Below are 23,939 nucleotides of genomic sequence, written 5' to 3'. Positions count from 1 at the left end.
TTTATAAGTTAAATTGTAGAATAAACTTCAAAATACAAGCTCATTCAAAAAAATAACATAATAAAATAAAATTACTTCAGGAGGCAATGTGAATAAATCAGTTTAAACTTCCCAGTTCTGTTCTTTACGGGAAATTTCTTGATGGATGATATTCGAAGCAACGGGACCGCGTAGTTGACTTCACAAACACTTCAGTATCTGGTCTGCAATATTAATACAACTTTTCTGTTCAGTGTAAATTAAATACTTTGACCTTTAATTAAGTAGAACGGAACAATTACAAATTAGTCAGAAAGAATATTTAATTTGTTGTTCTAGGTTGAACTGTGGAGGAATTATTAGACGAGGAAAGTGAACTTGCGTTGTAGCTTCTGGTAATTACGAGAAACAGGCATGTAGTTGTCCATGCAAATGTGACATACTTACATAGGGGCTATGTGTGTGTGATAAAAAGTCAGTGTTTACTACGTCAAATGAGGGGAGGACGGAAATAATTTGAGCATTTGAGAAGAAGGTGGGAACATCTCATAGAAGGATAAATTATTTATTTGCTCATATTAAATAAATACAGACATGTTATTTGTTTTGGTATAATCTGTTCAAGTTCTTCTAAAGACACAGTAATCACAATATGAGATCACTCTAGAATTGTATTACTTACTTGCAGAAATAAAATTCAAGCGACGCAAAATGAAAGTTTCCTTCGTCCTGTTGAAATGTTGTCGAACGTACCGCGGGACTTGGTCCGTTCTTGTACCCTGCATAGAGTACGTCGCGGTCGATCGTACTTGTTATAGGGCATGGTCAAGCTGAAACTTTCGGGGTTTAAACTAACCTTTCTGTGTCGTGCGACAAAACAAAGAAACAACAATGGAAAAATAAATACAGAGTTGGTCAGCGTTCTCTTTGCCGAATGCTTGGTCGTATAGAGAATATGTACATATCATAAATGATTAACTAATTAACTAACTTTATGGAGCAGAGTACTCTGTGAGAAACTACCAGCATCTTAAATTTTCAATAAAATCCTCGTCTTTTATGAACCTCAAAGTTCCTCGTCGTGCTCACAACAACCCATCGATTTTTACACCGTCCGAGTCATCTTTGCAGAATAAGAAGCCACATTTATCAACTCTCCCATACGTGCTACATACATTGCCCATCTTATTCTCTTTGAGTCCATCATTCTAAAAATATATGGCGAAGAGTACAAATTATAAAGCTCCTCGCTGAAATTTTCTTCCTCGTATTAAATCCTTTATCTTAGGACTAAATAATCCCCTGGCAACCTGTAAAAACCAACACAATAGAGAAAAACATATTTCTGTGTGTTTTAGTATTTACGATTTTTAAACAGGTGACAGGAAGACAATATATTCTGAACTCGTGATAACAATCATTCCCCAAATTAATTTGATCGTTGTTAAATTTATTTATGAATGTAATTTTGATCACAAATAATACATAACATAACACTGCCATCGTTGTGGGAAAAAGTTGCCGAACATTGTATGTTGTTACAAAATTATCACGTGTAATTGTTCGATCCAACAACGAAAATGAAATAACACGTTTTGTCGTAAAAAGAAGAAGAAACATACGCCCTATGCATCTTTCTCGTAATAAAAAAGTCGGTTTTAGGTCCATATTCTTAAATTACCATACTTGAATTTTATTTATTTATTTATGTTTTGGTTTTTAAGCTGAGCTGTGTATGCAATAAACTCTTCATAATTAAACATTCGTGTGACGACCCAGTTTCAGTAAAAGATTGCCTATTGTAGCAGCACGTACACGACCTATGTTATTATATGCAACCGGTAATAACTGAATTATGAATAAGTGCGTGTTCAGGGCACGTAAATTTCTGAACGCAGATCGATCAGTTAACATCTCTCATATACGTATATAGCCACTATTATGGACGAATTCGCAAAGGAAATATTTTTGTCATTTTGCAGCACACGCTTCTGCAAAAATTAATAAAACTTAATGCAATGTTCTTACAAAAAAAACGCAACATGAATTTTCCAGAGCATTCTGCTTTCAGATGCTTTTATGGTATCCGGCAGTTCATGATTGTGCTCGCAAGAGCTCGCCACTGATCCCTACCTCAACCACAGTAATCTAGTTTACACCCTCACACCGTATTCCATTTTAATATTATCAACACGTTCCATGTAATATTGTCTCTTCAGGAATTTCGATTATAATTCTGTACGTATTTCTCACATTTACTATGCGTGCTTTATGCCCATCCCATCTCATCCACCTTGATTTTACCAATGTAATAATATTTGGTGAGTAGTACAAATTAATCGAGTAACACACACGTTGCAAGTTACTTTTTCAAATACAGTTCCGTGGCCTTTATTTCTGAATATTCCGCGTGCAATAATATCTAGTCATTTATATTTATAACATTGCATAGTGAACAGACTCATGTGGTGTATGTGAAGCAAAACTTTGTTGCGAAATGTTGGCGTTCGTGCAGGAGTGTCGGAGAAGTTAACAGGTGATTTACTTTTGTTTCGATTCTCAGGAATGTTTTATTATACGGCTAGTTCTTTAACATTGTCTTTCTTGTCTTTCCATGACTTCACTTCTCGTTCATCCGTTTCAGGAGTGTAAAGTAGGCGTACACTTTGTTTCCTATCTGAAAAAATAAATAAAGCATTTTATGTCACCGAGATTTTCAAGCCAATATTAATTTATAAGTGTTAGTCAATGTAACACGGTCGATATGAACTCTATGCCCCTGCTTAAGTAAAAAAGTTAAGTAATTCGTTTGATTAAACATATATATTCTCTAAATTTGACTGAACTTTGCCACTTGCAGCGATTATTTAGCGTTGCATGACTACTATTCAAGATGACTACAGAGGGGCGTAGTCTTTTTAATGTACATTACCAGCGTTCCCGTTCAGGTACTTACGAGACTGAAATAAACCTCACAGCAGACCCTACCGGGCTTCGAACCCGGTGTCTTTAGAATGCTTGTAGGGCTGTTTCTAGCTGTTATTTTCTAATATTCATTGCAACCTAAGTCTTACATCAGCGAAAGTTGCCAGCGACACGACGTAGAACCTTCCAGCGGTGAGTATCACGGGTTTCTGAGCCCGCATAATGACAGTCCTCAGGAGTCTGTTGAAGCTGGGTGATCGGTCGTACCACTGGCACCCGAAGGCCGCCCGGCTCACGGCAGCGCTCTGGGACAACAAGGGATTCAAAATATACAGAATTTTTCAAGAATATTTATAAACACATGGTTAATATTCCGTATAACATATAATGCGTGTTTGGGGACATTCTGCGTTGAAGCAACGCAACATCTGAGCCTTGAGTAAAGTTGCTTTTCAATTAATTGAATGGAATAACATTTGCTCATGCAATATATGCCGATTTTTCATCTGTTAACTAACTCAAAAGGCTTAGGCCAACGTGAGAGTAGAGTAAGGGCTCTAAGTAATACGGTGCAAAAAGAGCGGAAACCAAGCAAAAACGAAAATTCTTCCAAAGGAAGTTATTATAGACAGACAGACAGATACATAATTTGATCGAAATCTGTCAATAGACGTGGACAAAGGGATGGACGGACACGTCCGAACTCTTTTTTTTGAAAGGCACAGTAAACTGCTTCTGCATTAGGTTACTGTTAAAATGTGTTCATACATAAAGTGCAAGTGTTTGGTGGTGTGTGAGGAACTCGGGGTGTGTTGTGAATCGCGTCGTACCTGCTGCATGAGTTCATCGCCGTACGTGCATACTACCAGTGGCCAGATGAAGGCCAGTATAACGCTGGTGAAGAACTTGAAACTGCGCTCATCAGCCTGACCCTGAAATGCACAGAATCTTCTTAATTTGAAAAAAAAAACTGAGGCAGGTTAATGCAAGTCTGCAATAGTACATGATGGATTAAACGTTTTTAGAAGATGGCTGTCTTCTTACTTACCGCCGCGAGAACCTCAAATTTCAATCTTCCTGTTTATCATTAAGTAACAATCAGAAAGCTGAGGCAGATGCTGTCTGCACTCCTTCCAAACATTCTCAGTCACCGAACTGATTAAATGATTACGCTAGCAACGAAGAACCTATCAAATAAAATATAAACTGACTTTTATCTAAAAAAAAGGTGGTTCAAAATTACGGCACTGTCCCCGATTGTGAGACGTTTGGTTCAGTCTCGGTTTAATGATGGCGGCGGTAAACACCACTGAAACGTCGGTGATCGTCTATGAGGGTACATCGCGCTACTCGCCGCCGGAAGAAAGCGAATTCTCACAACTTCCTAAAAACAGTAATTTCATAATATCTACGCGATGGGCAAAGTCCAAAAGAACAGTTTGATCACATAAGTATGTTCTCTAAATGTTTAGCGATACTTTTTGATATAAAACAAGTACAAACGAATGTTTATACGTTGATCATGATGAATACCTAAGCGAAGTTACACTGCTTACCAACGCTAATTGGAAAGTAGATAAACACATCATAGCCTCGCTGAAGACAAAGAAGATGAGAATGACTGGACTCAGGAATTTATTCATGTCTTTTGAAAACCTGAAAAATAAACACATTAATCCCTTATATACAGCAGCAGCTAGCAGTAATTAAACATCTGCATGTGGTGTGGTGTTGAGGAGGCAATGCATTGATAAGTTGAATCACAATACAGTCCTGCGTCTACTTACTTGATAAGGGCCTGATGAAATTGAATGCACTCAATCAAATACTGCAGCAGAGAATATTCACACTTCTCGATGTCCGAGGTCTCAGGGTTTTCTTCAGTGTTCCATCGAGGGCTTTTCGTTATATTAAAATCATTAGGATATCTCAGATCAAATGCCTTATCTCTTCTGCCGGGCACAACACTGTACTGTGGCCCTAGCGATCCTGAAATGTGTCCCTGAAAATTACCTTCATGTGGCATTTCTGCGTTTTCAGATCCGGAAACGTAGTTGTAATTACCATCTTCCGTAGACAGATCCACATCTGTCGAGTGCTCCATTGTATTCCGTCGTCGTCCACGCCCGGAGTTGTGTAGTCTCTGCACGAATAAATCGACGTCTTCAAAAGCTGCACACAGTATCTTAAACTGCGTTGTAGTGTGAAAAGCGAAAGCGAACATCAACATGTAACATCCTGTTATGTTACTTACAACTGTATAAACTGCAATAACATGAAACACGTGCATGAGTTCGTAAGTAGGAGACTCGTTAACATTTTCTGGAAGCCACATCGTAAGTCCGAAATATCTTCCCCTGTCATTAGTCAAATCCCTTGGTTCATCATCTGTGAGATATTCCAGATAACCTAAAATACATGGAATACACCCCCATGCAATCTCTACAGTAAAACATAATCCAAACAGTGCGCGTGTGATAACTGCTGATTTTCGAGTAGCTTCCTCGAGTATGGCATTTCGTCTCGTTGGCGATCCGATTTTGTCCATGTGACCAATAAAACCGGCCTCTAGAGTGTCAAATAACTTGATTAATTCTGTTCTGTTCCATACAAAATAGAAAAATATTATTCCTGTACTTAAGTAGCATGATACTTGAAACAAGATTGCAGTTGCTACTTCGATGTCATCCAGACGTTGGCAGAGCGCGATCAGCTGAAGAGTAATTGCAGGAAGAAACCACACAAGAGACAATGCAGTGAATACGTGATACATCATCGTCTTGCAGCGGCTGCCTGAAGTATTTGCGGGCGGCAAAATGCCGGACAAATTAAATGCAATGAGTTGCAAGTGAAGCATTTTCAATCTTCTCGGATGTTCTTCTCCGTGAGAATTAAGTATTTGATTTTCTCTCTTTTCCGACATTTCAACTTATCTTGATTCCTCAGTTGTCGTTTAGACTAAAAATGAAAAGGGTATAAACGCCTTATTAAATTTTTATTGCTACATATTTATTGGCGTTTGCAAGGCGTGAACCTTTGGTCCCATTATTGCACAACGATGGGTTCCAAAAATGGAACTTAGGTCTTTATGTTGCCAAAGACGCTACAGACAGACATGGACGGTCCATACAGTGTCCTCCGCTTATGCCAGAGCGTGAACAAAGCCGAAAACTAATTTTTAACAACGACTGTGTGCACATGACGTTTTGAATTGCAAGTTGTGTGTATAAAAACCAAACATTCTTCAGCTTGCAAACATTTCTAGAAGTTACTTTATTAATATTACTGTTTATCTTTGTCAGATTCTGTAATAATTTACGTAATGGACACACGCTTGTAACTACGTACGGATCGTAGTAATGAAATACACTTTGTGTTCTCAGAATGCGTAACTAGATTTGCTGTAAGTGAAAGATCAAAGCACACATTTGTGTTCTATGAGTAGTTACATTAACTTCACTTTAAAAGGAAAACAATGTCATGTTGTGTAGGGTACCGTAAAAAGGACAGCATAACTGAATCCACCGGAACGAAACACTGGCTCCCAATTTTCACACAATTATTACTTTGAAATTGTTCTCATATAAAAACGTTACGTGTAACATCTCTGCATATTTTAGGAACTGTGACTTCGTAACCGGTAACCAACTTATCGCTCTGGGGCAGTGGATGAATATATATATATGTGTGTATATATATATATATATATATATATATATATATATATATACATACACATAACATCAAATAAATTGTTGTCTTCCCCTCGTTTTTTCTCCCTTCTTGGTAGACTGTTGCTAGAAGACCATATGTGTGATTTTTTTTTAAATCAGCGATAGGCTGTAGGCGATACAAAAACATAGGCGTATTTCTCCAACATAATATTTATGTATTGACTCTTACCTGCTTATCTCCTTATTAATAAAATAAGCGAGCTGAATGCAATATAATGTACGTAATTTCCACAAATCTGTCCAGAATACACGAACATGTGTTTTAAACACTTTTATTTCTTTCCTACCGATTCGGTTGTTTAGATTCAGAGGGTCTTGATTTTTGTATTACAAACTCATCAATAAATCCAACGTTTATCTTACGAAATATGGTTGGTTGTTGATCACTTTTAAGTACTGATTTCGATTTTCCCATCATATTCGACGGGTTATTTTCTGGTGCTATATAGTGCGACAGAGTGACTTGTGTGGTATTTGCACAAAGCATATCATTATGCTTTTCTGTGGCTGTAATTAATACAAAAGATAAAGATTGCTGTCTTCTGGGTTATTACGAGCACCTCTGAAACGTCGGTAAACGTCTACCAGACTACACGGCGCTACAACCCAGAACACAGCCATCTAAATGCATACGGACGTTTCGGAGGAACATCTTGCCTTCATATGAATATTGCGTACGCACTCTGAGAAACTGAAGGCCTTGAACCATCCTTACATTGCGATAACGAGATTTAATCACGCTGAGAGCGATTTTCTGTTATCCTGAGCAGATGAACGCCTTAATGACGTGTTAATGCACCGTCCAAGAAATTCTAAAGAATGTGTAGTGCATTAAACTAAACAGAACTAAAGCTATAGAAGTGGATTGAATGAGAAGAGAATTTTTTATTTAATGAGTAAATTACAAATAACGTATGCACGTTTTAAAACTGCAAGATGTAATCTTTCAGAATTTTAAACGTTGTCACGCTTGTTTGTGCTTTCTTTAGTTATCTACCTGGTACAGCTATAAAAAATAAACGATAAGGGACGCTATTTACAATAAATTATAAGACTGTATCTTCAAAATTTATTAACAGTTTCTGAAATCAGTTATTTTTTATGTTTCTATAGATCCTACATGGTGTATTTGTAATTTATAGTCATTACTCGTTCGCACAGTGCAATTATAAATTATTCTCATCGGACAACAAGACATTTTTGCTGTTCTATTATTATTGAAGTAAAACTGAATTTCTATACAAAGTTTCAAAACAGAAAGTACAACTGTCTGACAATTTTGGACTCACTTCCCACACTTATTAATAAATACAACGAATGTGCTAATCTATGATTAACTGCTCCTGTAGTAAATTTTATGACTCCTGCATGCGCTTGAGAATGGTGAAATAGGCGTACACCGTGTTTATTATCTGAAAACAAACAAACAAACAAAAAGGTTAGGTAAGAAGGCGACAGACGTATATAAAACACGCGATGGTATGTAAATAGTTCATGTTGACCATAGAATGAACATAACATTATACCGGACAGGGAGTGTCTGTCTTTGATCTGCAGTGTGGAGTGTTACTAGCGAGTACACTTCGTTAAACTAATACAAATGCACGGATGACTTAAGTAGTCCCGTAAAACAGTTACTAATAATATTAATAAGAATTATGGAGGGGTTATATTTGAAAATACTGTAAAATCAAATAAGTAGTTAATTAGCTAGCTAAGTAACTGCGAACAATAGCTAATTCCATTGAGTAGAGTACTTTCGAAAAGCTAGTAGTCGCTGAACTGACAAAGAATTTCCCAGCCTTTAATGTAAGTCGATGGCTTATTTTCTTTGTTCACAAAAATCAACCACTGGACGCTGGATCCTGTTTCAACTGAACCCAGTTAATAGCCTCACAACCTACTTCCTTCAGATTCAGTTTAATATTATACTTCCGTCTATGCCTAAATCTCACAAGTGATTCCTTTCTTTTAGGTTTTCCAACGAAAATGTAAACAAATTTTAACCTTCTCCGTTCTTACTGCATGTCCACCCATTTCATAATTCTTGATTAATTTCCATAATAATATTTTATGAAGCATACAAACTATTAATAACCTTACTGTGACATTACGCACAACCTCCTATTACTTCCCTCTTAGACCCAAATATTCTTCTCAGCGCTTTTTCTAAAGGCTCACAATCTGTGTTCTCCACCCTAAGGTAGGAGGCGAAGTTTTACACACGATTAGAATATCGGGCAACAGTACGAGACAGATGTATTTTCATCTTTATGTGTTTAGATAGGAGACGTGAAGATAAAATGTAAGTAATATTTCAAGTTTTAATGACGGCGAATATAAATATGCCGGTCTTCTCTGATATTCTTCTTTGTAGTCTGGTATAAGCTGGCAGGTGTTTCGGATATGTTTACTGCCTCCATCATCAGGGCGAAGAGTGGACCAGTTTCTACCAGACTACACGCCGCACAGTCATCTACATCCTGGGAATACAGATTCTGAACTGAATTGTATTAAATATTTCCACAATTCGGCATATAATTGAAAAGTTCTCACTGTAACCCTTACATCAGCGAAGGTCTCCAGCGACACGGTATAGAATTTACCAGCTGTGAACCTGACAGGTTCCTGGGCACGAAGTATGAACATACGCAGGTTCTGTTTGAACTGCTTCGAGCGGTTGTACCAGCCGCACCCATAAGCTGCCTTCTTCAGTTCCAGACTCTGTGAAGTGGAGTCACGACTTGAAATGGCAATATTTTATTCTAATGATAATTTTACAACCATAATTATTTTTATTCTGTGAGATAAATTAGTAGTCATGCGTCTAGTGTCTGTTTTAAATACATGTTGCATATTGTGATGTGAAAATAAATGTCACCTGAGTTGTGATATAATCACCGCACAGACAGATCATCAGCGGCCAGGTACAGACGTTTCCGACGCTGACAACAGATTTGATAAGCCCCTCGTCATCACCCTAAAACAGTAAAATTGAAGTAATATTTGAAACAGATCTGAGACAGAGCTAGTCTCCAAACAGATTATTTTAAACTCGACACTAACACGACTGATCGCCGTAGACAATGTTATATCAAACACTGAGGTACTCGGCTGCCTACAGTAAAACCCGTCTAAACCTGATTTTGTATTGAAAGGAAACTTGTAGATCTGTTTATGGGAAGAAATACGGTTCCGAAAATATGGAGTAGACTGTAATGATGCATTACCTCTAATAAACAGAAGGTGTTCAAGTCGGAAGCAGGAATGAAGAGGGTTTTAACGGGAAACAGTCTGCTTGAAATGTTGTTGTTTTTATTTCATATAATTTTGTTCAGTGACTTCTTTACTTTACGTTTAAATGAAGCGTTTTCTACAAAATGAGATAGAATTATGTACGGCAGTTCGTAAAATATTAGCTCAATGCTGAAAATGTGTGTTGCTCATTAGCATACCATCTATCCTATTCTATTATTTCTGATCCGTGGTTTGTATCATAAGTACATAAGGTAAGCAATATTCGTTTAGAAGAAAGTTTAAATACCTTCTTGAAACGGAAACATTTTGAGGTTTGCGATTTGGACTATGCGTGGTAACATACGTTCGTTTTATGCACGTAAGCATGCGTGAATTATGCATGTATTTAAGTACCTACCATATTACGAGTCGCCGATTAAAACGTTACTTCCAGACATATTGCGTGTGCCCAAGAAATGTCTTGTTTCATGCATCTCATGTAGCATAAGCAGTAAATGGATGTTTACTCACCATAACGACTTGAAAAACTGCCATACACATCATAGATTCACTGATCACGAAGTACACCAAAAACACGGGACTCAAGAAGTCTTCGACGAGTTTGCAGTAGCTGTGAAAAGACACAAACGTCGATATATATAAAATGTTGGTTCTCAGTCACAAATGTCATATCGATATAGGCGTGACTATAAAAATGTGAGATTTGTCTAATTAATACTTACGCTAATATTTCTTGGTGATATTTTATGCAGTTAATGAAATGTAGATTCATTTTCTCCTCGATGGACGCCGTCTGTGTCGAAATGTCCACGTTCTGACGTTCAGATGTCTGACTCTGAGTCATCATGTCACCATTAGAACGTGGCTGAAGTAACCGAATATTTTCAGGATTTTTATTTGCGTTTAAGAATCTAGGTTTGTCTCCCTCAACAGGAGCAGCATTTTCACCAAAATTGGGCACAATCGGACCAGAATCGTACATGAAATAATTGTAGATTGTAGGGCTCATGAAAATACGAAACCCTGTTTGAGTGTGTGTTTTCTCTTCATTTTCACCCGATTCCATCTCATATACTTTTCTCATGTCCTCAAAAGAAGAAGCCAGTAATTTTAAATGTGTTGATATATGGAACATGAAAAAGAACAGAATCACATTACAGCCCGTGTAATGACCGACAACTACATAAATTGTTAGCACTTGGCACAAATAAATTATTTCGTACATAAAAGCTCCGGACACCATTTCTTTTGGAAGCCATAATATGTAGCAATAATAATTCCATGCATTTTCCGACATAACTTGGATATCTGCTTGTGCTGGGGCATCATTGTATTTCCGAATTAAAGGTAAACAGATCCAGCCAAGAATAACTGACGAAAAGATAAACATTAGAATATATGTTATGGTCACAGACCGCTTCGAAGCTTCTTTAATTATTCGGCGTTTATTCTCTGGAGTAACAACCTTTTCTATGTGCGGAATGAAATTAGTCTCCATCATGTCAAATAACAACGCCAGTTTCTTTCTTCTGACTATGAAATAGGAAGTCAGTATTCCTGCTTCAACAGCTGTCGTTATCTGAAATAAAATTTTCGTAACCATGTCGATGTTTCCCCAGTATTCGTAAGCGGCAGCTACCATCGCGTACATTTGAGGAAAGTAAAGGGAAATGTACACGGTCGAGATTGTGACGAATAGACTGTGCTTCCATGTCCCCTCCTCAGGCGGAAAAACACCGAAAAATCTTATTATTTTTAATTGCAGTCTCAACAAATCGAGCTTCGTTGAGTTTCCTGCTTGTTCGCATTCAGATGTTTCCCTTTCTAGATCGTCGGAATCCATTGACTCAGGAAGAGTAGACCGAATAGTCCTTTCTGTTTGGGGTTACTGCTACGAGTATTCTTAGCCCTTCGGATCTTCCCATGACCTCACTTTGTTGACTCAGAAAGTTTGCAGAATCAATTCTTGCTACATACATACAAGAATTTCCGTTACCACATACATTATTTCATTGTCAAACCACAAAGTACATATTTACAATTTTAAAGTTCCTGTTTTCAGTCCGAAGTAATCATACAGAAACATACTCATTTTGTTCTTGGTCAGGATGTAGTAGAGTTTATCAGAACTTCTCTTATAGTTAATTAAACACAAGAGAGCCTTTATTGAGAGCTAATAGTTGTCGAAGGTCCGGTGTAATATTTTATATCATGCTACTCGTTAAAGTGAGGGGTTGTTGGCCCCCTGTTTAGCCCAGAGCTGAAGCACCACGTCTTGCCGGCTGTCCACTAGTGCGCATTTTCAGTTCCCTTCTGTACGTGGAGGTCATCTCTTCCATGGTGACAGAAGATGTTACCATAGCCGTTCCTACAGGAGTGATGGGCCCGGGGTGAAGTAGTCTATGCGGACCTCCCCTTGAGAACTTTACACTATGTACAACAAAAAACAAGTACCTGAAATTTTCTAAAAGTCCTAAACCATAAGTGATGGGTTAAAAATTCGACATTTAAAATCTCATTGTCCGTATGTGGGTGACGTATGGCGTACCGCGGCTCGTTTCCGCTGAATTTGAAGTTTCTTTGACTGTAGGACAATAGGCGTCGAGTTTCGGCGTCGTTTTGTAAGTATTCCGAAGATCTCCGCTATATTCGGAATCCTAAGTTGGCTTCTACGACGATAAACGGTCATCAGCGTCGTGTCATACAGCGTCTAGAGGCTCTTTTTCGATTTGTTCGAGACAAAAGCGTAGCGACGCTCGGCGTTGTTCGGCTAGCGTCATATCGTATGGTGTTGCGAGGCTCGTCTTCTGTTTATTCGGAATATGCGCCATATTAGGTAAAGTTAGGTGGATTTGGATTAGGTTATTTTGGGTTGGGCTACGGTAGATGAGCGACTCAGGGTAAGAAAAGCTTTGACAATTTACCACCTCGCGACCCTGGGCGGCGAGTTTCCTGCATGTTTCATCTCGAGATATTTGTCTACATTTTTGGAATTTTATATCGGCATCAAGGTTGTAGGCGTCGGAAAGATCGTTGTGGAGTTCTCGGCGTGGTTTCTCATGGTTCTTGAGGCTCTTCATAGCTTTATTTGAAATCCTGCTTTAGCTATTAGACGACAGGCCGTAGCTTCAGTTACCAACATCATTTCACATGGCGTCCCTAGGCATGTGTTTACATTCTTCGGGATCTTTTGTCGGCGTCGAGACGCTCGGCTTCGAAATTCCATTATCGTTTCGTATGACGTTCCAAAGTCCCTGTCTCCTTTTATTTCGGAATCCTACTTTGGCATCTTGGTAATAGGCGTCGCGACGCTTGGCGTCGGTCTGTCGTTTTGTGTGGCGTACACGAGGCTCTACTTCACTTTTTTTTCGGAAAAACTTGTCGGCGTCGGGACGTTATGCTTCATGTTAGTTTGTGCTGACCATCTGGTGTGTTAATACTTATTGCAAATACCCTGCCACTTGTCGAAAGATACTTATTGGTTGTCTTGCTGAAAGTCATTTTTCCGGCTTCGAAAAAAGAAAATAGCCTGGTAGGTTTTTAGGGTGGTAAACATAGATTAACACCGACGTCTGGTATGTGGTGTGTTGTATCTCGGTTACAGCGGTGGTAAGACTGTAATTCAGATCACTAGCCGCAGTGTACCTCTGCCAAGTTTGATTATCTGAGACAGATTTTACGTTGGTATAGTTCTTTGATTTCTGTCTGGCGGCAAACGTCTCGCGCCAGAAGTTTGTACTAGTAATTTTTAATAGTTTGTGGTATGCTAAGAAAGGATTGTTAGATTTTGTCTATTAGGAGTTGTGAAATGCAACAATTTTTCTATTAGAACATCATAAATAGTGGAAAATCTATTCCTGTTTTAAATACACCCGTTTTGTACGCAATGTAGGCATTGCATGTCACGTTTGAGGTTAATTTTTTTGTACATTTATTGCTATATATATTAGATAAGTGCAATAAGGGAATTTCACGTAACATTGATCTTGATCAGTGTAATGCATAGTTCTGTTGTAAATAATACTGAGTAAGTAATTTCCCACAGACCATTTCAGCATGTGTATCCATATTAATGGAGAACTATCAGTCAGCATTGTAATAAACCTGATGTTCTTATGTTTATAAGTGAATAATAATATTTTATGGTGAAGGGACTAGTATTTATGTTGAACCATGCTATAGTTCAGGAAGTTAGTTGCCAGCTTCTTATTGTGGGAGTCCAGGTTAAGACCTGTGTCAGTCAGTGGAATTTGTGGTGGTCAAAGTGGCACTGGGACAGGTTTTCTCAAAGTTCTTTATTTTTCTCTTGTCGGTATTATTCAACGGCTACTCTGTATTCATTCATATATCATTTTTTTGTAAATATGCAAGTATATACTGATTTTACTAAACTATACATTTGACAACAAAGATAATTTCTAAATTATCTGTAGATTTTATGACATGTTGCTGCAAGTATTTTTCAACTTCATTTGATTGCACATTCTGCATTTTAGGTTACGTAAGAGTTCCAAAGATCTGAATTTCTGTCATCGGACTGTTTTTTTAGTACTAACTTTTCCTGTAACTGTGTAGTTCTTAAAATATCTTGAAATGTGGGATTTTAATAGTTCATAACTTTCTGGATTTTCAGAGGGGAATGAAGGACCTCACACATTACTTTCAGTTTCCAGCGAAGGAAGGGGAAGATAAAAATCAGAAAGAAGTAACAGGGACAACAACATTAAATGGGGACTGTGATGAAATTAAACCAAAGAAAATGTACAACAGACTGTCTGAGCATAATCGCGTAGTTGAAAATAATTCTCCATTGTCTTTATCAAGCTTAGAAATTAAAAGTTGCCCTTTGCCTGTTCATTCCAGTAGTAGAAGAATAACTAGATCTCAGCATGTAACAAATTCAGAAGTGACCAATTATGCGGATAGTACTGAGAGCGTTGAACTTGGTAGACATAGTACCATTTTTCAAAGAACATCCATCAGAACCTCAGGGAAAATTGTGTATAATGAAACAAGTTCACAGAAAACTGAAAATGTTGTGAAGCAAGAGGAAAAGAGAGTCAGCCAGTGTGATATTGCAAGTGAGTCCTTGCCTGTGAAAAGTGTAGTATTAAATGAAATAATAGAAGATTCTTCAAAAAAGAAAAAACGTAGCCTTTTATTTCAAAGAAGAAAGATATCTGCTCCATCAATTAAACTTAACTCTGTGAACAGTTCAAAGGAAAAATCACTTAAATTATGCACAAAAATAACTGTGAAAAGGAAAGAGCTTGGTCTGTCATTACAGAAATCTACCCAGATTGTTGATACAACAAAACATGATTTTGAAACAGATACATCTAATAAATCTTCCTGTGACGAGCCTTCTAATAAGGTTTGCCCTATATTGAATGAAAACACCAATGCATTCCATATACTAATGTCTTCAGGGATTTGGCAGTCACCACATGGTCAGAGCCCTGATGAAACTGAGGATAAGAATTTGTGCACAAATGCTGATAGGAAGCAAACGACTACTGTTGTTGCAGATACATCAATGGATGCTGCCAAAAGAAAAGAAAATAGACACAAAAGGAAGAGAATACTGGAACAAATGTCTGAAAGAAGAAGGGGGAAGAGAGCAAACCTTGATGACACATCCTCAGAAATTGAAATAGAAAAGACACCTGTTGTCAGGTCTAAAAGGATTGTATGTGTGTCTGAGTCAGATTCAGATGATACAGACATGACACTTGATAAGGAGTCGGACATTTTGAAAGCCAGATATGGTGATGTGCTAGTTCATAGAGAAGGTGGTATAATGGTTGTGGAAGAGAGTGATGATGAATCTGCAGAAGATAAGAAACAAGATAAAGTTATGGATCAGGACAGTTTGACAAGCAGCAAACTTGATACAAAAACGTCAAAGAAAATGGAGAGGAGTAGAGTCAAGTTGGTTCATGAAAATAATGGGGAACTGTTGGTAGATGTAATGAAAGTTGGTTATTCAGAACCAGAACAAAATTGCTTGCAGCTGAAGAAACTAGTGGTAAAAAAATTGAATAATATTTCTACTAAGCAAGTGATGAAAATATCTGCACCAAAATACCGTGGCAGTTGCAAGAAGGTTCGTAAGGAAAGATGGAAGTTGGCTGTGAATGGAGAAGAAAAAAATTCAGTGGTAACAAAAAAAGAAATAAAGATGCATGGAGTGGTGGGTGATGACAGAATGGTTGATTCCCAGCTTTCTGTATGTGAAGCTAAAATGTCATTACGTAAGTTGCCTAAAACTAGAAAGGAGGTTGTCGTAAGATGTAATAAAAGTGCAGTTAAGAGTTCCTTTCAAAAGGAAGTCAAGCTCATAGCAAAGAAATCTCTTGATCATCAAGAAAATTTTGAATTTTGTAATTATTCAGATCTAAGTGAAAGCTGCATAGTGGAAGATGACAGTGAAGAAGAGGAACACATGCGAACAGGATTTGATAAGGAAGATAAAAGAAACAGATCATTCGCGGTGAGAAATGGAGATTCAGATTGTGAAATGCTGATGAAAGAAAAAAAATATCTACAGGATTCAGACAGTAAATGTGAGACTAAGAAAAGGAACAGTTTGTTCAGTTACTTTAATAAAGTTTGTAAAGATGAAGTTCTCCTCAAGCCTGAAAAAATTCGAGTGAAAGTTCAGATCCATTCTCCCCCTGTGTCACCTTCATTGAAGACAAGATGGAGCAGTACTCTTAAGGACAAACGAGAACGGAGACAGGGGCGCAGCATGCAAAGTAAGGTGCTGGACATGGAAGATCAGATCGTTGTTTTGGAGTCGCATATTGAAAAACCAACAGTTGATAGTAGTGCTGGTTTTGTGATCTCAACCCCAAAGAAGCACAACAAAGTTGGTGATTTGAAAACTCTACCTTCTGGCAGTGGATGGAGGATGCGTGTCAGACTGCGAGAGTTACCTGCTGAAACTGCTTCAGGTAATAATACAGGTATATGGTGGCCCATATGTTTATAAGAAGTGCCCCCGGTCTTAAGAGGTTGATAATCCTACTGTAAAGAATTTTTATTAATACTTTGGTTGATGGCTTTGAATTGTTACCTTATGATTTTCATGGACTGTGTTCATGAAAGTTTTTTTATTATTTTTTATACAGTTACTTTTGTCAGGTGCACCATTCAGGAGAGAACAAGGCAGATAGGATATCAGTTATAATTTGAAAATTGTAATTATACCATGCTGCAGTTTTTCCCATGTATGTGATGAAAAAAAAGATATGTGAAGTGCTGATGATCAAGGTTGAGTTCCTGCCAGTGTTGAATTCCCTTGTCTTCTAGCACAATGCCATTTTTTGCACTTTGATCTCTGAGACTTGGGAAATGTAGTTACCATGGCTGCACAACCACATGTGTGGATATTTAAGAGTTTTCTGAACATTCTCACATTTATATTATTAAAACAAGCGTGGAAGAATGAAAATGGAAGACACATAAAGATGGCAGTATTTGGGGATGCTATGCCATGTAGTCTTTAGAAATTAACCGATGTTTTAGAGGTGCGATGCCCTTACCAGAAACTGAATTCTGACCGTCATACCATACTTAGTTACTGTTTATTGAGCTACCACTGTTGATATTGATAGGCATGTTTTGGGGTCTACATCCAGTCAGAATGAGATGGTTAAGTAGTGACTTGAAGTAAAGAACATTTAATGGGCTGGATGGCTGGGCTTCCGTTTCCAGCAGGTCAGAATTCTACTCTTCAACCCATATTCAGGGCCAATCAAATATCCTGTCCAGTGAATATTCGAGTTCTTTCTTCAGGGGTGAAGTGGCCAGGGTGTGAAGCTTATTACTCAATTCCTAATGCCAAGGTTAAGAATGCATTGGGCTGTATTTTCACTTCACCACATATCTGTGTGGTATGATGCTTAGTTAAACACCAGGTACAACCTAACCTTCATTTTACATTGTATACACTTCTGTTAAATTAGGTGAAGACAGCAGTGATGATTGTATTTTCACACCAAAGAGGAAATGTATAGGCAGCAAAACAACGTTAGACCATCAAGAAACTTCAGAAGTGCTATTGAGCTCTAAAACAATGGTAAACCAAATGAATGCAGAACAAACAAAAGCTCAGGATAATAATGTCAGTGACGAAGTAGCTGAAGGTGAAGCTGATGAAGTCACCATATACTCCAGCCATTATAGCATGTCAGATGGTAAGAATGTTGTTGAATTGAGCATTAACCTAAGTCCTCAAGTATTATATGTGATTTTTTTATTTTTGTCGTATCTACTAATGAAGAATTTAATGTGTATAAATTGCATATGTAGTCGGTTTTAAAATTAAGTTTCAGGGAAAATATGTGGACCCAGAAGAGAGAAAATAAATTGGGTGCAGAGAATGTTAATCCTTTGAAATCAAAGCTCATGTACATAATATTTAAGAATTCATTATGTACCTAACTCATCAGTTATGAAGATCAGCTGGCGAATGCTGTTTGAGGAATTATTCCCTGTTTACACTGAAAATCGTAGACTCATAAATACAAAATGCACAGAATTTAAATTAGAATACCAGAATTTAATACACCCCTTCTCCTGCCCCCCATGTTTGGATTTATATGCTGTTGAATGTTTTCAGCTATTGTGAAACTGGCACCACTGTTTGTACGGTCTAAAGCTGTTCCAAAACCTAAAGTTGACCCAGCTGTTGTAGAAGCTCGACAGAACTTCTTGAAGAGCGGTATTCCTGAGTCAGTGAAGAAGATGGTGGATATGCAACGGAGGTATGTGTTCTGGAAACCATGTTATAAAACATGAGTCGTAAGATTGCATACAAACATAAGTATGCATGTTTCAGTTTTTAAAATAGTTGATAACTGGAGTGTTTATTTTTAATTACAGCATGGAAGAACAGTATCACTTTACATTTCCAACTGTAGCCCATGTTCAGCAACAGGGGGACCAGCTCGGCATATGGAATCTGCCTTTAGCAGAACTGCCTCTTCGTACCACACAAACTGAGTCATTCGCTTTAACATTGAAGCAAATGGAAGTGGTTAAATTGGGCACCTTCAGTAATTGTCATAACACAGATAAAATGTGTACTTTCATAAAGCCTTCAGTGCCAAAACCAATTACGTGCTTTCGGAAATTGCTTCATCTTCTGAAATTAGAGTCGCCAGATTTTCCAATTTATCGAGACTTTAGACGGTTACATTTAGGATGCATTCAAGATTTTAACAAACCTGCAGAAAATGTTTCAGGAAAAGCTGTTAAAGAGAAGGGGGGGCGTAGCAGAAAGAGCAAGGTTACCAGATCAAAGGTTAAAATTGAGGAGGAGCGGAAGGAAAATTGCGATCTGAACTCACATGTCATGTGGACAGAAAAGTACAAACCAACAACTGCGGATGATATTGTTGGAAATGGACATAGCATTGGGAAGTTGAAAAACTGGCTGGAGAATTGGAAGCATTACAGTGATGTTCAGCATGGGGACAAGGGAAATGACTGTAAGAGAAAGGGTAAGAGCATTTAATTTTGTTGGGTAGAAAATATCTTATATCTACTGTGCTGCAACTTGTCTGCTGGTTGGCAGAAGAATGTTCTTTCTAACTAAAGTATCCATTTTTTGCACTGAAATAATTCAAATTTTATATCGCACCTATTTAACGTTTGTTATTTGGGAATAGCGGATATAAATCCCTGTACTGTGGGGCTGCTTGCAGAATTTATAACTCTGGGTTAATGGTTCATTGGTCTGCTAGGGCAACACGCAGCCAGGTGGAGTGTTGTACCCAGCCCACTAGCTAAAGTGTATACATCCACAACCTGAATGCTTAAGAATTGAAAGGAATATCAAAAGTATGGATGAGAATTAAGACAAACATAAGCTCTAATTGGACTTTCAAATGTCCATGTTACAGTAAACATTTTCTCATTTATCAGATTCAAGCAGTGGAGATGAGTTTATGGACTGTGACTCTAATGACACCAGTCACAGAAATTTGCCAAATAACACAGCAATTTTGGTTGGTCCTCATGGTTGTGGGAAGACATCTGCTGTGTATGCGATAGCTAATGAACTTGGTTTTAAGGTAAGAAAATGATACATTTCAGAGTCAGTTATGGACGTCTGTATTATAGACAATTGACACTTTACCTTTCATGTGTCATGACTCTTACGATTTTTAGAAATCCACACATTTCATCTTATATATAAGGAGTATAAATTATTAAATATGTTATTTTGTGGCCAGTAGACAGTGGATTGTCATATGTAGTTTGTTAGGCTAGACTGATTTTATATATAATATTATGTGCCTCCCCTCAAAATCCTCAGCTGCTCCTGTAGTGAGGTGTCCCATTGGCAGATGTCCATGATTATAAGCACTAACTAAATGATTCTTATGAAACTGTGAAAAATAGCATGATACTGGAGGCCATTCATATCGATCGGTGTTTTTTAACTCCTTAATGACAACCATACCAACTTTGACTGGATGAAACGAGGAGGACCTTATATCAAGAAACATGTCATGGAGTTTCCCCCATACATTTATTTTGTACAGGTGCTGGAGATCAATACTTCATCGAAACGCAATGGGAGGCGAATACTGTCTGAGCTTCAGGAAGCGACACAGTCTCACCAAGTGAGGGCTGGTTCAGAACATGCCTCAGATGGGTTGAATCCATTCTTCAAAGGATATCCTGCTAAGTCAAGAAAGATGAAATCAAGTAGGTACTCCAGAAATCAGGTGAAATAAAGAAAGAGGTTTTGAGGATGTGGAGTGAATTCAGCTGGCTCAAGATGAGGTCCAGTGCCAGGCATTGTGAAAACAGAACTGAACCTTCTGGTTTCATAAAAAGTGGGACATTTATTGAGTAACTGAATGACCATTTTTTTCTAAAGCATTATTTTGCTTTATGAAGCATCTCTCTTTGATGAGATTCAGTGAGCCTAAAGTTTCAATTCAGATGCACTTGCATTCTTAAGAGGTCATCTGCAGGCAGCTAAAATTATGTCCTTTTGGTATGTTTACAATTACAGGGGCTGCTGGAAATGCTTCTAAACCAAAAGAGAGCGGGGATGATCATAATTCTGGTGGCAAGATGTCAGTTATTTTAGTGGAAGGGGTAAGTTAAGTGGCTTGGTGTGAAAAATTTGTAATGTTTTGTTTTCTGCTCTTGGTGTTTGTGTTTCTTGATGTGTATATTTTTTATTATCATGTTAAAACAGATTCAGCCATTTCATTGTAAATTCCAAGTAGGACGTTAACTACTATCTATTTTCTTTATGTTGCATGAGCAATGATCTCTTTTATTGGTAACAGATGAGTACTGCTTGCTTTTTTCAGTCATAAGATGTATTTACTGCATCCTTCTTGGTTAAGATTATAATATATTTGGAACAGACATATAAAATGATTAAATGAGTGGAAAGAATTAACTGGCCTAAAAGAAGTTTTACAAACATATGTATTGTTCTTTTGACTGCCAAGAAAACCTTGAATCTCATATTATCCACTGCCAAATGTTCTTTATTCAGGTGGATGTTGTTTATGAAGATGAAGATGAGGGTTTTGTTTCTGCTGTGAATTCATTAGTGGCTTCATCAAAGCGACCAGTGATATTGATCACCAATGAACCACATTACCCCCATTTAGCACGTCTCATGGAGCTGCATCTTGTTCTGAAATTCAGTGCACCACCTTCTGGAAGAATGAGTAAGTGGATGGATCAGGGAGCTTGTCCACCTTTTGGAATTAAATTTGGTATTTGCAGTCGGAAGACTATGAATTTGAACTTTCTGCAGCTGAAAATTAATCTTTTCACAGTAGCATGTATAAAATGTTTCAGTGGGAGAATGCACTGAAATTCTGAGCTATAAGCAGTTGCTAATGGCTATTACAATACAGCTGCTGCTGAAAGTTTGCTGCACAATAAATTAAAGATATTGTAACTGTTTGTAATTATAACACTGGACATTGGGTTACAATTTATAGTGATTGTTTTCTTCCACATTCCTCCCAATTCATTATTACAGCCAACTTACCTTACAATATGTAATTCTACATGATATAAATTTTTGGTACAGCATCTTAAAGTAACCAAGAAGAAAAACAGTTTCTGAACCTTATTGAGGAAATACTTTGAAGTTTTATTTACAGACTATATTGCATTGCTGGACATTAGGTGAAATGCAAGTCTAAAATAATAAGATAAATTCTGATGTGGTGAATGTTTGTGATCAGCAAATCAGTTAGTTGTTACTGCTATTTCCAGGTGCGTGGCTACAGTCGATGTGCCTTCTGGAAGGTGTTCGGGTAAGACGTACAGAAATTGAAAGGTTATTGGACCAGAACTCTGGTGATGTCCGTCAGACTGTGCTACAGTTGCAGTTCTGGGTGCTAACTGGTGGAAATAACTTCCCACATACTGCAGATATTTGTGATAACATCCTTTCAGAAAACCCTGTTGCTCCTCAGGTTGCTGCAGTTGATACTGCAGATGATCATTCAAATTTGAGTTATATTTCTGGTGATGAAGCATATCAAACAGCAGTTACTGTTCCTGAACATGCTAACTGTATTGAAACATTTACAGAATACTATGAAAATTTTTTTGAAAATTGTCGGATGCCATTCCCATTGGATTTGGGTCGTGTGTGGTGGAATCTGGCATCTTTGTTACCTGCACTAGAAAATTCATATCAGGACAGAATTTTCATTCAGTTTTGTGATGATGTGACAGGGAAAGAGACTTTTCGTGAGGTTAAGGCAAATTCTGATAAACTAAGCTGTCTGAAAGTTGAAGGCTCTGAGGTGACAATGGAAGAAACTGAATCTGTTGGTGTGACAATATCTGGGAGACAAGTGAAAAATAAAGTAGTTCTAGTGGATGAAAGGTTAAGTGAAGTTGTTAAAATGAACAGTGAAGAGTCTCTTTTGGAAAGAGTTTGTAATGACAATGAAAAAAAAGGAAATTCAATTTCAGAACTTTTGGAGTTACAAAGAACAGAGAAAAAGTGTTGTCAAGAAGAGACAGATTGCATGTTTCGGTTGATGGAGACAATATCTGCAGTGGACGTTTTGTCACGTGGTGGTGCTTGTAGCAGAGAGCCTTGTGTTAGGAGTTGGGATCAAGTTCCAAAGGATGGAACATCATTTAATGAGGGGTCAGAATGTCTGTGGTGGCAGGGTTCAGTCTCCAGGCTTCTCTGCCATTATTTACTAGAGGGTAGTGTGCATAAATGCAGAACAAGTCTTGAGGCAGCACAAAGTTGCCATGTGAATGTGCATCCTACCAGAGTAACCTATACAAAGCCAACACAACAGGAACTGAGGTAAGTGGAGTGGAGGATAATTTGGTTTCTTCCTTTAATGACCATTCAGTGAAGTTACTGCATATGGACTGGAGAGCCAGGATTTAATTTACTTCAGAAAAGGTATATTTTTCTTTGTTATCATGTTCAGACTGGCTCTGGAGTCTACCAAGTTTTTGCCTGGATGGCAAGGTGGTTCAGAGTATAAAGCAGAGCCTTTTACTCCCATTGTCTGAAGCTCTTTTTTTCCATTTTTTATATACTGACGCACACACACACACTTGCTCAACACAACAGACAAAATTATAGTTTTCTGTATTTTAATTTTTACATCTTTTGATAGCAAATGGGGGAGATAGAAGGTTTAGAACTGCATGGGAATAAGTATTCCCCAAATTTAGTCTGCTTTTAATTTCTGTGTGAATGAAATTTTTATTTGTTATTGTTACCAAATATTTTGAAAATATGTTCATGTATGTGTTTTCTGTTTCTGTAGGTTCAACCCATCTTACTCAACCTTGATACATATCAGTCCAGGAATCAGTACTGTTAATTTCTATATTTCCTAATCATTATAGACTTTCTCTGTGTTGATCTGTAGCCCAAGCTGCTAGGTCTACTGCCAGGCACTTTGCTGTGAATATGGAGCTTGCTAATTTCTGTGAAACATTGGCATACCAACCCACATAACCATGGCATCATCACCTGAAAGTGGTTATAAAAATATAATGCTT

The 23,939-nt window shown here is 37.7% G+C and overlaps 2 protein-coding genes across 7 annotated transcripts in view; one reads left to right on the top strand and one right to left on the bottom strand.

Annotated features, from left to right (window-relative positions):
• The window catches only part of elg1 (enhanced level of genomic instability 1), a 51,881-nt gene that overhangs the window by 22,332 nt on the left and 5,610 nt on the right, over positions 1-23,939 (top strand). For 2 of the 6 annotated variants that reach the window (XR_015535458.1, XM_087350187.1), the window contains exons 1-10: positions 13,634-13,809; positions 14,530-16,852; positions 17,867-18,097; positions 18,523-18,667; positions 18,786-19,405; positions 19,830-19,978; positions 20,453-20,618; positions 20,932-21,017; positions 21,430-21,607; positions 22,167-23,226. Coding sequence is in view for 5 of the 6 variants with exons in the window: in XM_087350187.1 (XP_087206313.1) it covers positions 14,536-16,852; positions 17,867-18,097; positions 18,523-18,667; positions 18,786-19,405; positions 19,830-19,978; positions 20,453-20,618; positions 20,932-21,017; positions 21,430-21,607; positions 22,167-23,226 (4,952 nt within the window). In the remaining variant the exon portion in view is untranslated. Of the gene's footprint in view, positions 1-13,519; positions 13,924-14,529; positions 16,853-17,866; positions 18,098-18,522; positions 18,668-18,785; positions 19,406-19,829; positions 19,979-20,452; positions 20,619-20,931; positions 21,018-21,429; positions 21,608-22,166; positions 23,227-23,939 lie in introns of those variants that run through there. The other 4 variants (XM_087350189.1, XM_087350190.1, XM_087350188.1 and 1 more) reach the window with 4 other exon arrangements.
• Positions 557-6,300, bottom strand: LOC110829886 (uncharacterized). Its single transcript, XM_022064074.2, has 5 exons — positions 4,692-6,300; positions 4,461-4,560; positions 3,735-3,836; positions 3,054-3,209; positions 557-2,656 (listed from the first exon to the last, which is right to left on the bottom strand). Exons 1-5 carry the CDS (start codon positions 5,825-5,827, stop codon positions 2,600-2,602), a joined length of 1,551 nt encoding a protein of 516 aa, XP_021919766.2. The 5' UTR covers positions 5,828-6,300; the 3' UTR covers positions 557-2,599.

Source organism: Zootermopsis nevadensis, unplaced genomic scaffold (genome assembly GCF_977971745.1).
Source record: "Zootermopsis nevadensis isolate Lab colony 2312 unplaced genomic scaffold, Znev_1.0 Znev_ptg000017l, whole genome shotgun sequence".
NCBI classification, from domain to species: Eukaryota; Metazoa; Arthropoda; class Insecta; order Blattodea; family Termopsidae; genus Zootermopsis; species Zootermopsis nevadensis.
This window is presented reverse-complemented; position numbering and strand designations above follow the sequence as displayed.